Source organism: Aplysia californica, unplaced genomic scaffold, assembly GCF_000002075.1.
Source record: "Aplysia californica isolate F4 #8 unplaced genomic scaffold, AplCal3.0 scaffold00225, whole genome shotgun sequence".
NCBI classification, from domain to species: domain Eukaryota; kingdom Metazoa; phylum Mollusca; class Gastropoda; order Aplysiida; family Aplysiidae; genus Aplysia; species Aplysia californica.
This window is the reverse complement of record NW_004797495.1, coordinates 208,803-225,311: the sequence shown is the minus strand read 5'-3', so window position 1 is coordinate 225,311 and position 16,509 is coordinate 208,803. Positions and strand designations below refer to the sequence as shown.

The 16,509-nt window shown below is 39.6% G+C and overlaps 1 protein-coding gene across 1 annotated transcript in view; it reads right to left on the bottom strand.

The window, feature by feature from the left end:
- Window positions 1-2,227: 2,227 nt before the first annotated feature.
- The window catches only part of LOC101853324 (cytochrome P450 27C1), a 30,478-nt gene continuing 16,196 nt past the window's right edge, over window positions 2,228-16,509 (bottom strand). Inside the window, exons 8-12 of the mRNA XM_005099768.3 lie at window positions 15,119-15,285; window positions 11,227-11,305; window positions 9,372-9,534; window positions 8,957-9,000; window positions 2,228-4,494 (exon numbers count right to left, since the gene is read on the bottom strand). Of these exons, the coding sequence (XP_005099825.1) occupies window positions 4,384-4,494; window positions 8,957-9,000; window positions 9,372-9,534; window positions 11,227-11,305; window positions 15,119-15,285 (564 nt within the window). The 3' untranslated portion in view covers window positions 2,228-4,383. The remainder of the gene's footprint in view (window positions 4,495-8,956; window positions 9,001-9,371; window positions 9,535-11,226; window positions 11,306-15,118; window positions 15,286-16,509) is intronic.

Below are 16,509 nucleotides of genomic sequence, written 5' to 3'. Positions count from 1 at the left end.
CAGCACAAAACCATAAAGTAGAAAAAAGGAGGCATGAAATCTGGGGTGTACCCTTGACTTGTATGCAGAGGTTGTATGGACGCTCAGAATGAAAGACATGCCAGTTCTTCAGTTAACGGCTTTATAGATCTAGTCTCACAATACAGATCCAACAATAAATATTATCTAGATTTCTATACACAAATGCAATACATCTTTTGTTGGAGGTTTTTTCCTTTCCCATGACATTTGCATGTTCCCGACCTGAAAGAAGTTGGTTTAATTTTTTCCCGACAGGCAGGGGCGCACAGGAGTAGGAAGATTGGGACAAGGAGTAACAGGAAAAGGAAAAGAAATAGAAGAAACAGCAGGAGCAATACGCAGTGGATAATGTAGAGTGTGAAACGAAGAGAATGAGACAAGATGGGTAGATAATATGAAAATGATGAGGATAATTACGGACTTTTGTGAATGGAAGAAAAAACAGGTGGAGCATGAATGGGGGAAAACTGGCGAAGCAGAAATAGAACAAGTAAGAGGAAAAGACAGGGAGAGATGGAAATGAAGGGGATACGAACAAATATAAATGGAGGAAAGTACATGTGAAGCTCAAATTGGAGAAAAATAAAGCAGGCGAAGCATGAATGAGCGAAAATAAAAACTCTGTCAAAGCATGAATGGAACCAAAAACAAAAAACAAAGCAAAAAACAGGCGCAGCAGAAATAGAAGATGGAGACTCTATTGCTCTTCTCCGGTACAATAATGTTACTTTATTCTGAACGCGAAACTTGTTGCTTATGACAGGAATCCGGGCTATGTGGATACATTCTGCGATGGATGAGAAGCAGCTGAGTCGTCACAGTCATATTCAAAGCACATATTTCTGAGTGGTGGTAAAGGACGTAAAATTTTATCCAATTTAAGTGTTTAAGACCCCAATGACCCACTTTAGATCATTTAGATGGAGGGATGCCCCAGACCTTGCCAATACTGGCTAAAAAAGATGCAACATTTCAGCAGAAAGATGGACCTATTCAATAAAAAGAAAAAAAGATCCACACGGGAATCGAACTCAAATCTTCTGCGTGCGACGGCAAAGCGCTTAAAGGCTACCCTACAGGCGCCAGTGCTAGTGTTCCTAACCAATAGCATATGATCGTTCGCCAGAATGTGGACAGTAAAGGTTTTACTTTTGTTTTAATAAGGTTTTGCGGCTCTCGCAACTACATAAAGCCATATGATCGCCATAGGGTGAATGTCAACTGAGAAGTCCAAACAGGGAATCAGGCTTACTCTGCTCACCTCGCTAGCCTCAACAGCACAAAGTCTGCTTCGATTATCAAGGCACCCTGGAAATAACAGTTCACAAGAGGTACAAACATACAAAAAGTGGAGAAAAAATAACGATAGCAAGGATGAGGAAAGAAAAAGCAGCAGTTCCCCCTATATTGTTTCGGCACAGTATGAGCATGCCATTGATAAATTAGCCCATTTACAATTCTACTGTGCATAAGAGCATGATAATATCCCCCTTTGGAAAATGCCTAAAGACACTTCAGTCAGTATGCCCTGGCCTGGGGGGGGGGGGAGAGACAGTAAAAGGAGGGAGTCTTATTACTATTATCTTTTTCTTCTTCTATCCCGTGGTTGAGGCAACCGTGGGGACACCACTGCATCTGAAAACCAGCTCTCGCCATCTATTTTTGTCCTCTGCTTTCCTCAGATTGTCACCCATCGTCTTTCCTGTCCACTCTGTAATGTTGTCCTCCCATCTCCTTCTCTGCCTTCTTCTCCTTCTCTTTCCTTGCACAGTTCCTTGTAGGATTGTTTTGGCAAGTCCCGTGGATCTTGTGACATGCCCATATCATTTTAATTTTCTTCTCTTCGCTGTGGTCAGTAGATCTTCATGCTGCCCCACTGCGTTGGTGATTCTCTTTCGTACATCAGCATTTGAAACGTGGTCTTTGTACTATTATACTTTTTTAAATATATATTTTTCTTAATAAAGAGAATGACTTTGATACAATGATGGCCGTTTAGTTCAGAAAATAAAAAAATCAAGACGGACAGATAAAATACGAACAATAAAGAAACAGAAATAATCAGTCACACCCGTCAACCGTCCATCAAGATAGGAAGAGCGGAAAGATAAAGATGAGAAAATACAGCTAAAGCATGAAGAGTAACAGTTTTGACGGTGACAACGTAGAGAAGAAAAAAAAATAAAAGTCAGCCGTGACAATTGTGTATCTAGCAATTCGAAAACGTATTTTTAATAATTCAACAGGAGCATTTGTATGGAGCACTGACGATGCCAAATTGTCTAAACGCTAGATCTAGTCTTATCATGACGTCATTAACTTTGTCGACAAGCCGCTTTTTGTATTCATTCTACTAAGATTTTATACACAACACCAAATCAAAAGGCACATTTTTTTCAAATATTCGTGCTCTTGAATAAAGGTTTCAACACCAGGGCTGTCAAGAACAAAATTCTGTCTCATTTTTTTCAAGAACGGTCTTTGTTCTTTGTCTTCTTTTTCAAGAAACTGTGCTCCTCTTAAGACACCCCCCCCCCAAAAAAAAATGTATTAAAAGAAAAAACGAAATGATCTGTTGGAACATATGACCAAAATTACAAGGAAATCAACTGCAGGGTGACCGTAAAAATCTCTGTTACTATTCCTTAATAATTTCTACTTTTATTAGCCGATTTTGCAGACACAGTGTGCAAATTTCACGTCAATATAATATAAATAGGTTTTCAATCAATATCTAGGAGACACCAAACATCAAGGACTAAAAGGGACAATAGGCATAGGACTTAATTGAAGCTCAATCATTCAGAAATATCAGCTTAACAGCCGACTCGTTAAATAGGGGACCTGGAGCATGTGTCAAGTCGAAGGATATTGCGATATGATTGCCACATTTTATAAAAAGGAGACCATCGCAAATCAGATTACTTGCATCGACCAGGACTTGTACGAGCAAGTGATTCACAGCTTTCAAAAACGAGTGCTTGGGCGTTTACAGTTGAAAAGAAAACTTATTTAAACAGTATTTAAATTTATCCCTTTGCTTGGAACTTTTACTCAAACGTTAAATATTAGTGTAAAACATTATTGTCAATAATCGAGGCAAAAGTATTACGGCTTTCTATTAAACATGTGTTACACATTTTCCGAATCAGTTAAAACGTTTTTAGTACATTTTTTTTCTCCGAAAAAAGTCAATTTTCGGTGCTTTATGAAACATGTTACCATTTTAACATGTCTTTCTCGATTTGTATTACATTTTGACACACACTGTCTGCAAAGTTATTTAAGATTCCAAAGCTCTGATTTAAGAAAGTAGAATTTGTTTGATTTTATTAGGATTTTAGTTGCTGATTTGTTTCGGTCACCCTGTATAATATCAGCGTTTGCTTAAATATAGTTCAGAGCGAAATACAATATGTATAGTAATAGTAAATGATAGTCGCGAAGTTCAATTTTTTCTCATCTAGTATTATGTACATAACAGCGACATGACATAAAGCCCTTTTCCCAACAGAAAAGAATGATAGATAGTTCTTTTAAAATCTCAAATATAAACCAATTTTCATACAACAAAATGAATTTATAATCATTAAATAGCTCTAATTTTTTCCCATCTTTCTTTATCGTCCGTTCAGCGTCCGTCTCATTCTGTATATCTTTCAGCCTGTCTTTCGTTGTGCCTTCATCACTTTCTGCTACCAATTACGCTGACACGTAGTTACAATAACACATACACAACATACATGCTCATACACACGCTCATGCATCCGTAGACTCTCATCTCTTTCTCGAAAATATCTTTATTGGAGGGGAATTTCTACTTCTTTTCACTACAAACTGTCATGTGTCACCTGTCACCATGGCCGTGTCTGTCGTTGGTTGGTGCCATACTTCTTTCCCCAACAGACCTCCATCTTCCTTGGTCTCGACTTTGATGCATTATTTCAAGGAGGTGTAGACCATTGTCTTATCTCCCGCATTTTCCTCTACACAATACGCAAACATGATAAGAATAAGAATTACGTTCCGCTTGACACATCGCTACATCAGAATTACAAGGTTCTATCTGCTCTGAACCTAGTTTTGAGAAATTTTACGTCAAAGATTTTGAGTTTCACATCTTGTCAAGCTTTTTCGAATGAAATTCTTAGAAAATCTTGATAATGACACCAAATAATCTTTCGAATTTGATAGAGCAAATAGATCATTTGATTTCTGATCTCATGGTCTTAGTAACTAAAAAAAAAAAACCAGCCAGAAAAGGCAGATAGAACATTGTAATTATGATGTAGCGACATGTTGGCACACAAAGCAGCACGCACAATAACCCCAGCACAGTGGACTCCTCCCTTACACAACAGTTTACTTCCTGGGAGTCAGTTTCAGCTGGATGGGCTGACCAGGAGTCAAGGTGAGGCGTGATATCAAGTTGAGGTCTTTCGTCTCGGTGGTCAGCTTGAACCGACGAAGGAGCTGAGGTTGGTTAAAAAACAACAACAGTGTGAACTATAAGTCTTAAAAAGCTTGTTTTCTTGTAATTTTATTTATGTGACCCGGTGTCTAATAGTGTGTCTAACATCTTGCTATTCATAAAGATGAGGATCCATTCTAATCTTAAATTATATGTTGTCCAAAAACCACATAATATTATAAACCCCATTGAGCATATTCGGCCGTCTCCGAAAGGACCGAACCAAGTGGGAAATTCGTGTGAAGTGCCTTTCCCAACGCCCCTGCAGGTTGGGGCCCCATAGTGGGAGCAAAGAATACACCTGCCGTGATACTGCGTGTCGTAAGAGGCGACTAAAAGTGCAAAGGTCTGGTAGCCCGAAAAGTGCCAGTTTGCAGAGGGCCAACTACCCAACCCAGTAAAAAACCCCAGTAAGTTACAGAAACACGGACAAACACAGCTTTTTATTTTTTGATCTTGGGAGACGGAGGAGCTTCTGCATCAGCAGGAACAATGAAGGACAGCGGACAAAGTCGAAAGGACTCTTCTGACCCGAAACCTTCTCTGTCGAACAAGACTCTATGAATTGCGTCGTGGAATGTTGGCACCTTGTATGAAGCAGGAAAGAGTTCTCAAGTAGTACAAGAGATGAAGAGATACAGGCTGCACATAATATGAGTAAGCGAAACACACTGGATACAGTCTGGACAGAAGCAGCTCAGCTCGGGGGAACAAGTATTGTATTCTGGGAGGAAAGACAAGTACCATGCTGATGGAGTGGGAATCATTTTGAGTAAGTATGCACAGAAGTCACTTAGAGGATGGGAATCACACGGAGAAAGGATCATCATGGCTTCATTCACTACAAGGAGCAAGCGCATCTACATGAATATAGTCCAAATCTACGCCCCAACAAATGATGCTTCGGATGAAGACAAGGATGTCTTTTACAGCCTGATCCAGGGGGTCATCGACAAACTACCAAGGAAGGACGTTAACATCGTAATGGGAGATGCCAATGCCAATATTGGTCAGGACAACGTGGGGTATGAAAGAATTATGGGACAACATGGCTTGGGACAAATGAATGAGAACGGTGAGAGTTTTGTCATTGGAGGCTCTGTTTTTCCCCACATGAGGATTCACAAGGCCAAATGGGTTTCGCCAGATGGAGTGACGGAGAACCATATAGATCATTTTTGTATATTTCGTAGGTTCAGGGGTTCACTGGAAGATGTCAAAGTACAGAAAAGAGGAGATGCTGGATTGGATCATCATCAGCTGTTGGCAAAACTCAAGCTTCGATTAAAAAAGCATGGAACCAGCACAGGAATCAAAAGAACGAAGTTCGAAGTATGTCTCTTGGACGGACACAAGAAAGAAGAGTTTCAGCTGCAGCTGAGAAACAGATTTCAACCTCTAGCTGATCTTGACGGAGATGACACAGAGGTGGATACACACTGGACCAAGGTCAAAGAAGTCTTTACATCAACCTGTCAAGGAGTACTCGGTGTGAAAAAATGGGAGCACAAGGAATGGATTAGCCGACACTCATTGCATTTAACTAGGATAAGAAGACAGCCGAAGGCAGAAGCGAATGCAAGTAGAACAAGAGGATCAAGAGCGGATGCATTGGAGCAGTACAGGACAACAGCTAAAGATGTCAAGAAATCACTAAGAAAAGACAAGGAGGAATTCTTGAACGGGCTGGCAGAGAAGGCAGAGGGCGGTAGGAGGGCACATGCGAATCCTTTACCAGACCACAAAGACACTTGTTGGAAAATACGGGAAACCTGAAGTACCAGTAAAGGACCAAGAGGGGAAAATCATTTTTGGAAAGGAAGCTCAGTCCAAACGATGGGTAGAGCATTTCAACAGTCTCCTGAACAGACCACCACCGAGTAACCCACCAAACATCCTGCCAGCAAGAAATGAGTTACCAATCTGCTGTGATGCTCCTTCAAAACAAGAGATACTGGGTACCATTAAGAAGCTGAACAAAGGTACAGCGGCCGGTCCTGACCAGATTCCACCTGAAGCCCTAAAAGCAGATGCCAATGTGACGGCAGTTATCCTCCTCCCACTGTTTACCTGGATCTGGAATGAGAGCAAGTTCCCAAAGGATTGGTAAGAAGGGCACCTCGTGAAGCTTCCAAAAAAGGAGAATCTCAGCAACTGCTGCAACTACAGAGGGATCACTCTATTATCACCGTTCCTCTTCATATTGGCAGTCGACTGGCTGATAAAGGAAACCACCAGAGGACACAGATATGGTATACAGTGGGCACCATGGACACAGTTGGACGATCTGGATTTTGCAGACGACTTGGTGCTTCTGTTGCACACCCAGGAACAGATGCAAGCAAAGACTTCAGTATTATCGGAGTCCGTTGGATTGAGGATCCACCCCGGAAAGTCAAAGGTCCTAAGGACAGATGCACAACGAAAGGAGCAGGTCTCAATAGAAGGAAAGGCACTAGAAAACGTTGAATCCTCCTGCTATCTTGGGAGTATAATTGACAGAGAGGGAGGAACAGGTGCTGAAATAAAGTCCAGCATTGGAAAAGCACAGGCTGCTTTCATATCTTTGGATAGGATTTGGAAGACCAGAGATATCTCACTTCGAACAAAGCTGAGGATTTTCAATTCAAATGTGAAGTCGGTCCTGTTGTATGGATGTGAGACATGGAACGCATCACAGACTTGCATAAAGAGGAACCAGGTTTTCTTGAGCAGGTGTCTAATAAAGCTACTTAGGATCAAATGGACAGACAGGGTCACCAATGTGGAAGTGTTAAGGAAAACAAGACAGATCCCCGATAGAGATGAGGCAGGAAGAAGGCAGTGGCGATGGATTGGACGTACTCTCAGGAAGTCAGGCAGCTGCAAAACAAGGAAAGTTTTGGATTCGAACTCACAGGGTAAGAGATCAATGGGAAGACCGAGTGGAACCTGGAGAAGAATCACAGAAATCGATGTACAGAAAAGTGGGAAGACAGAATGACATCAAGAGGCTAGCCCAGGATAGAGAACGGTTGGAGGTGTTTGTCCGTGGCCTATACCCTTGTGCATGATGAGAAAGGCAATGATGATGCCTTTCCCAAGGACACAACATCGGATCAAACTGAGGCTCCATCCCCCTAAACCGCAAACTCACGATTACGAGCCAGTTTGCCTAACCACGAGGCTACCGACGCCACCAGAGAGAGAGAGAGAGAGAGAGAGAGAGAGAGAGAGAGAGAGAGAGAGAGAGAGAGAGAGAGAGAGAGAGAGAGAGATAGAGAGAGAGAGAGAGAGAGAGAGAGATGGAGGAGGGGGAAGGGCAAGAGAGAGCGAGAGAAGGGACAGAGAGAAAGAAAGAGAGAGAGGCAGGGAGAGAGAGGAGAGGGAGGGGGAGGACAAGAAAGAGAGAGAGGGGAGAGAGGAAGAAAGAGAGAGAGAGGGGGGCAAGAGAGAGAGGGGGGGGGGGGGCTTGAAAGAAAGAAAGAAAGAAAGAGAAAGAGAGACAGAGACAGAGACGGAGACAGAGACAGAGACAGAGACAGAGAGAGAGACAGAGAGAGAGACAGAGAGAGAGAGAGAGACAGAGACAGAGACAGAGACAGAGAGAGAGACAGAGAGAGAGAGAGAGAGAGAGAGAGAGAGAGAGAGAGAGAGAGAGAGAGAGAGAGAGAGAGAGAGAAGTGGATCTGGCACTATGGATGAGAACAATTTGACTTTATCCACGCTATAGAAGCAACCAAAGAATGGATGCTATAAAACGGGTCAGAACACAATTTAGAGACATGGAACAATTTAAAACTACATGAAAAGTACAACTTTAGTTATATCTTTGCAGACATTCTGTATGCAGCGTACATATACTTTAATTCAAAACATACAACACAATGTAAATCAAAATACAAGGAATTAGAATATACTTGTAAATGCCCTTTTTCTGGTTTGGACTAAGCACCAGCAGCTGTAAGGAGTTCATTTTGACGTGTTCTTGTTATGAGACACCACTCTCAGTGACCGGCCACCCCAACTACAACCTGTCGCCCGTCAGTACTGGATACTGTTTGAAAATCTGGGTTCAGTAATATCTACAGGGCAATTGCTCCTCGATCGACTCTCTGGGCCATTAAGTTACCCATGAACCTTTTTAGTCTTGATTCTGAAAGTGAAATTTAATATTCACAACTTAGACACAGCAGAGCAATAAAATAAAATTTCTTAAAAACTGATCTTATGGAATCCTCTACCAAACTTCTCCCGCTTTGTCGTTTAAAAAGTATTTTCACAATGGATATATTTTTCTATTTTTTGTGAAATATGGGTTATTCCGATCCACTCCGCTCCCGAAACCAACGCTATGCTCTTCTCTAAACTGAAAAAAAAACCCCAAAAGCGTACAGAAAACCCATTAAGTAATTCATAAAAGTCGAAAGCCGAAACATTCTCATAAAATTCTTCTTCTTGCCGGATTGAATCTTACAAACTCACCTCAATTAACAGTAATTGGACGTTTGCCACTGCAATTCTTCTACCTGGAGGGACAAAACGAATTGTAAATCAAACGAACACACGAAAGCATACGAACTATTATAATGAAAGTGAAAATTAAACAGGTAAAACACTTCTTTCAGTTTAACTAGGCTACTTCGATATCTTCACCACCGTTTTATAAAACACGATTCTGAAAAATACTCTATATTATACGGTAACTGGTTTAGAAGAGGGATTGTGTTAATTACAATTACAAGTATCTAAAGCGTTTTATCCTGAAATTCACCGGAAGGAGTTTAATTCACCTCCAATACAAGCACACTTTGCTGCGTCTCGAGCAAATACTGCATTTAACCACCCTCATCAGATACTATTTCTTACTTATGTATACAGAAGGATCCAACGCACGTACCTATGCAGCTCCTCTGACCCCAACCAAAGGGGACGAAGGCGAAAGAGTTCATAACATCTCTTTCCTCATATGACCGTATCCATCGTTCAGGTTTGATCTCCTCGGGGTCTTTGTAGACATTTGGGTCTCTCCCGAGAGCGTACATAGCTACTGCAATAGTGGTCTTCACACAATGGAGGAAAGGACCGTTGTGAGAAAATTCATAAGACTGCTGGAAACTTCATTCATGTCCACTTACTAAGAATGTGTTATTCTATCTTATTTGAAAAAAGACATACTAGAACAAACACAAAGGACAAAACATATTGTCGCTGTTCAAAGATGCAGTATGTCAAAATTTCGACAAAATGAAAATCAAGTTTAATGTAGAGTTTGATGAAGCTCATGGCTTGGCTGAGTCTCATCCCTACCCTTTAAGCAGTAATGGATTTATACGAATTAAACATGTTTTGCTGAGATAACATCCAAAACAAAATAAAACATTTTTCTCCCCCTGAGCATCTCTTAGTTTGACGTACCAACATGATGAATGACGGCGATGATATAATAAAATAAAAATACATCTGGTCATCAGATATTATTATTACAAAGTTGCTGAACTATTATATACATTCTGTCAACATCAGTCTTGAGCACGGTAATAGCATTAAACGTTAAGAGTAGCACGATCCACACGATTGTCTCACACGCTTATAAGATGTAGGCAAGAGGAAGCGCTGCCATGTCTCTGTGACGACAAGGAGTAGGTCAAATAAGCATAAGTTCTTAACAAGAGTTCATGTTCTGGACTACTATAATAGTAATAAATGTTTAGATCAGGTATTCGTTTTTTATATCCCTTAAAGCTTTATATGTGTGGAATATTTGATGCGGCTCAGCTCACATAAACACTACCTCCAGTGACCTCCGAGATATTTGACATTTAGACTTCTGCTGCAACACTTCTTTTCATGAGATGAGACTTCGACATTAAAGAATACGGCTAGTAACAAAATAGGAAGCCTAATAATTTCGTCTTCTCTCAGCTACAAAGTGCGAAAAGAACATTCTCACCCCCCCCCCTCCCAACCAACAACAGTCTAAAAAAATCAAAGAGCAAGCACTTGATTATCTATCACTGTGATAGACTGTTTGCTAACCAGGGCTGTATCGCCCTCTAATCGGTGATTTGGTCGTACTGAAGGGCGATGTGAATCACAAGGGCAGTGACAGGTATTAATCAATGCCCTGCTTGGAAGTACATGCTGGTAGGCAGTACGAAAATCTTAGCCTCTTTAAGGTGGCAAAAGAGGGCGATGGTTATAAAAGTTGACAAATCGCTGATCTAAAGGGAAGATCTTAGTATTGCACTAACGCCTCGTTGGGTCATGCAGTCTGTATTTGTGAACACAAATGTCAGTCTCAATAGATACGTAAAAAACATTACAATTTTAAAAAATACTAACAAATATTAGGAATATACAATAATTGAATGAATACTGGCTTGCTGGATCCATTACTTGGTTTCAACGTAGTACAAGTTAGCCAGAACGTATTCTTGATATCTGGATGATAATTTAAGCTCGCAGTACGAATTATGTTTAAAGTTGAACAGAAACACTGAAATAGAAAGACAAAAAAGGAAACATCAAAAGAACTAACAACCAAAAAATAAAACAACACATAAGCACAAAAGCAACAAAAACCCCCCCAGATAATTTGAGAAAGGAAGCAACAAACCAATAGTTAGAAGAAAGTAGCTGTTATAAAATCCTACTTCATCTTCATAAACAACACACATTAATTGCGACAGAACAAAATATTGAGAATAAAATCAAACGTTTATACAAATAAAAATCAAAACATTTCTATTCACCTCAGGAGGAATCTTATAGCCGCATATGACACCCCCGTGTTTCAGCTTACGGAGATTGATGAAAATTGGTGGATGTAACCTATATATGCAGAAAATAAAATAAAATAAACTGTTACTTTTGCAATGCCGCTCTGACCTAACCCCCATCCTCCTCCACCTCCTCCTCCACCTCCTCCTCCACCTCCACCTCCTCCTCCACCTCCACCTCCACCTCCACCTCCACCTCCTCCTCCTCCTCCTCCTCCACCTCCACCTCCACCTCCACCTCCTCCTCCTCCTCCTCCTCCTCCACCTCCACCTCCTCCTCCACCTCCTCCTCCACCTCCACCTCCACCTCCACCTCCACCTCCTCCTCCTCCTCCTCCTCCTCCTCCTCCTCCTCCTCCTCCTCCTCCTCCTCCTCATCATCATCATCATCATCATCATCTTCATCGTCATTGTAGTCATTTGGTAAAAGACAAGATAAAGTAAAGATTTAAAAAGAATTTTTGAACTAAAAACTGGAACCAGAAATATATTTTTTCATCCTGGAAAAGGCTCACCGTTTCACCTTTTTCGCTCCATCAGGAGTATAACAAAGAATATTTTATTACACTGATTGAAAGTGACGACTCTTGTTAAACAGCAGTTAAAAAAAAGAAAAAGAAAAAAAATCAGGACAAAAGTGAAATTGTCGCAAAATGAGAAGGGGAAAAATCAATCAACATGTTTTACTAAAGGGCCCCCCTCGATGCTTAACGGCAACCGAGGATGAAAAAGTAAGTACTAAAGGGGCGGTGTGTGGTGATGGTGACTGGGGTGGGGGGGGGGGGTGGCTGAGCATGGATACGATAATGGAAACTTAAAAAGTAACAAGGGATATACGAACACCATAAATAAGAGGAGGGGAGAGGGGAAGGGGGATACATCATAAGTTTATAAAATTATTTTACAGTGAAGCTCCTCAATGTTCAGGCAAGTGTAGGCTTGATTGATATAATTATTATAATGAGACTTATCGTCTGATGCTATAATGACAATGGAATTACTCAAAAAACATCATTTTCACTGTGAACGCAAGAGTTGAGTTATAAAAAATCTTCTAATCCGATTCAAATTATTGTCATAGCATAACACTACTCTCTGCAATGCTATATAATAATTTAGGCAATCTAACTTCTTCAACAACAAAAATATACATGCTGTTTCCTTTGAATTACAAAGTTGTATTTGGTCATTACCTAGTTTCCTAGTTTCGAGACATTTGACGTTAAAACTTTTGAGTTTCACAACGTGTCAAGACTTTTCGAATGCAGTTATCTTAATACCTCGATAACACATGAAAAATCTTATAATTTTGATGGAGCCAATAGAGCATTTGATGTCTGACCTCACTGTCTTAATCTAGCATCTGCGTTTGTCGCGGATTTTAGTTGTTGTTGTTTTTTTGTCCTCGAATCGCGGCCGAATTTTTTTGCATTTTTCCACAAAAAGAATATTAAATTAATTTTAAAAAACAAACAAACAACAGATAGCATTTGTATAGCGCAAATACTCGCTCAACTGCAAGATCTGTGCACTTCACAATCTATTGTATTACCCGAGCAGACCTGAGAGCATTCTGAAACAACCTCAACTTCCTGGGAAGCATTCAGTGCAAGCGGTCATTTATAGGCGCTTATACTCTAACATACTGACAAGATCTTTCGTTGTCTATGACCGGATGCCCATTTCCACTTGGGTGAAGTGAGGAAAATTCGTGTAACGTGCCTTTCCCAAGGACACAACATCAGGCCCGCTGCTCAAACCCCCGAACTCGCAACATCACGATTACTTAAGTGTCCGGTTGCCTAACCACCGCCGGGGAATAAAAATTCGAAAAAAAGGAGAATAAAAATCCCCCAAAAAGACAAAAAGAAACCAAACCTCTTTAGATCTTTTAGAAAGACAGTTTATTTTCACTTTCGCTTCTCTTCGCCTCTTTCTCACTTATTGACGCCACGTTGATTTGTTATTTACATGTGAAGAATATAATAAGTATATTACATACTATTAACATTGCTGTTTCTCTTTCATTTTTCCCTCTTTGTCATGGTTTTTTTCTTGCTAGTGTTCCGATCTGTTGTTTTCGATTTTTTGTTTTTATATGACGTAGTGTCATTTAATTTTATGTTGTTCCTACCTTTTTTAAAATATAAATGTGTTATGTCAGAGAGTGAGAGTGTCTCCACCTAAACCGAATACGACACAGGCAGGCCCCTTGCGTGTGATTCCATAATTTACATGTAATATCCTATACTTTTTCTTGAATTAGACAAGTTAGGGTTCAAACGGCCAATCTTCGGATAGGTGGACACACGCCCTTATTTGTTCATCTTTGTGGTCGTTTATGTGCTGTTCTAATTTTGATTTCATTCTGTTGTGAAATCGTTATTTTTCACGTTTTTACACTTTGTGTGGCTATTATAAAATTAAATGCTTAAAACAAAGAAATTGTGGTGTTTTAGATTAAGTTGCCTTTATTAATTGCTATTAGTATATGTATACGTCGTCACGGAGAGTTGAAAGTTTGAAAATTAAGGGGGGGGGGCTACACCTGGAGGCTATCTCGCTTATTACAGGACCGAATTTTACCAAATTTCACACATATAACAAGCATAGTAAGGAGCCTTAAAATCCGCAATCAAATTTGAGAAAAAAGTTTCCTTTCCATGGATACGCCGCCACATTGGATTTTATTGACATGCCTTACGTAATGAATACCGCACTTATCGCTTATGAAAATTGATTGTTTTTTTGCATGAGTGTTTACAAACATTAGATCAAAAAATTTGTCAGTTGTTTTTTTCCTAATCGAATTAGAAAATTTTTTATGAATTTTTTCCTGAGGTAGCATTCAAGTTTGTGAAAAATACGTAAAAATCCACACTCCAGACACCACCAACAAAAATCTATTCTATATATCAAACATTCAAAAGACAAATTTTTAGTATTACCTCTTCTCTTCATTCTGTGAAAATTTCATGAAGATTGGATGAAAAATGGTGGAGTTATTTAAAAAAGTATAGAGAAAAGTCGCATTTTGAGAAAACGGCCGATTATGAAAAATAAAATACTGACTTTATGAGGAAACGGCGGTTACAAACATGCCCGGTATGGGAAAAAATACTGTTTTGGGGGGTTCTTATGCCATGAAATAGTTGTAGGAGAGGCTGAGGAAGCTAAAAGTGCCTACAACTCAAATTCCATGATTTTGAGCCGAATTTTGATTTTGGGGTTGTAGCCCCCCCCCCCCCTTAATGGCAACTTTTGCCATTTTTGTGGCAACCTTTGGCAACTTTTGGACCAAAAAAATGGCAACAAACACAGAGGCTAGCTTAATAACTCTATACGAGAGAAAATGTTAGACAGAACTTTGAAATTTTAAGTTAAAAATGCGTCTGTGCTATCAGGCTCAAGCTCTGCGCTTATTTCAAGCAATATCAAATGATACTGTGAATCAGCTCAGAGGGTAAATGGAGGTCGTTAGTTAGATTTCCTGGCATGAAAAGCTATTATATTAATGTGCGTTGTTGGCAGGTGCTCTTGTTTGATTTGCTCCTTATTTCCTATCAAAAATGTATTGTCCTGATTTCTCCTTATTCTTTTTGTGTTTGTTTCTCTTTTTATACCTCTAATCTTCGGCACTTATGAGACCCCATTGTTTTGCAAGTGCCGTAAATCTATGAATAAAGCTATACTAAAGTAGTATTAATGAATAGCCCTGCCTGTCAGAAAGGACACTGTAATCCATCCTAGCCTGTTCGACCCGACAGATGTGTTCAAAGCAGCTGGCCTTCGAAATGATCTAAATATGATAGGAGCGTATCATATTTACAATGATAAAAAATTAACAACAGACTGCGTGACTTACCTAAGAATCTCTTTCACAAACCCCGTGGTGTACTTCAGCTTACTCAGAGTGGAGTAAGAGATTTCTTCGTTTTCTCCGACAACAGACATGATCTCTTGGTACACTTTTTCCTGGAGTGACGGACGATGGCAGAGCTCCCACAGTATGAAGTGGGCCCAGGTGGAAGTCTATTAAGACATAGACACAACGTGCTTTTAGTTACATAAATCATAGTCCTCCCAAATTAGTCAGCTCAGCAAAAACATCTGTTTTCAGCTTAAGAAAATTGACGGTGTAAGAAATTATTTAACTAAAGCAGCAGCCAAAACATTAGTAACAACACTGATTTTTATCGAAACTAGATTACTGTAATGCTATTTTATCCCGTTTGACGGCCAAAAAACCTGTCAAAGTTACAAGTACTCCAAAATCAAGCAGCAAAATTGGTAATGAAACAAAAGAAATTAGCGCACATAACACCAATTCTGAAAGAACTACAGCGGCTGCTATTAAAAGAATGGATCAAATGCAAAACTGACGTTTTATGTTTTTAAATGTAGGAATTATTTTATCCACCAAGAGCCCTTTGATCAGCCTCTGACAATCCAATTCTTAAAACTCCAAATCAAAATGACAAAACATACGTCGAACGTTCCTTTTTGTTCTATGGTCCCACGGTATGGAACAAATTCCCAAATAAAATAAGATGTGCCCCAACAATTTACAATTTCAAAAAACAGCTGAAGGTTTTCTTATTTACAAATGCATACCTGTCATAATGATGAGCTCTATGCATGTATATGCCAGACTGTGAGACTGAAGAAATAGCGTGTGAGACTGAAAGAAAGAGAGAGAGAGAGAGAGAGAGAGAGAGAGAGAGAGAGAGAGAGAGAGATTGAGAGAGAGAGATTGAGAGAGAGAGAGAGAGAGAGAGCGGAAATGCCTTTCTATTTATAGAGAACTAATGTTTTAATGAATATTTGTGGTTATTCAACTTTCAATTTTACTGTGACCGTACCTGAATTTTCATTGCCTTGTTGTTTATTTTTAGTGAACGCATTGCCAAGCTCACTGCGAGACTGTTTTTTCTCATAGAATGTTATATGATGTATATCTATATATTTATATATACAATACTGTGTTTTGCCTACAATGTCGATTCATTTTTAAGATGTGAAGTCTTTTTTATGTAATGCGCATTGAGCATTTTTTGAGAAAATGGAAACTCGCAGCATAAACGCTATTTATTAGTACATATAGTAGTAGTAGTAGTAGTAGTAGTAGTAGTAGTAGTAGTAGTAGTAGTAGTAGTTAGGTTTTTTGAAAGGAGGGGATTCAAGTTTTAACTCTTTTTTCTCTTTTAAGGACGAACGAAATGATAGGAGAGCGATAATAATCATTTATCTAATAAG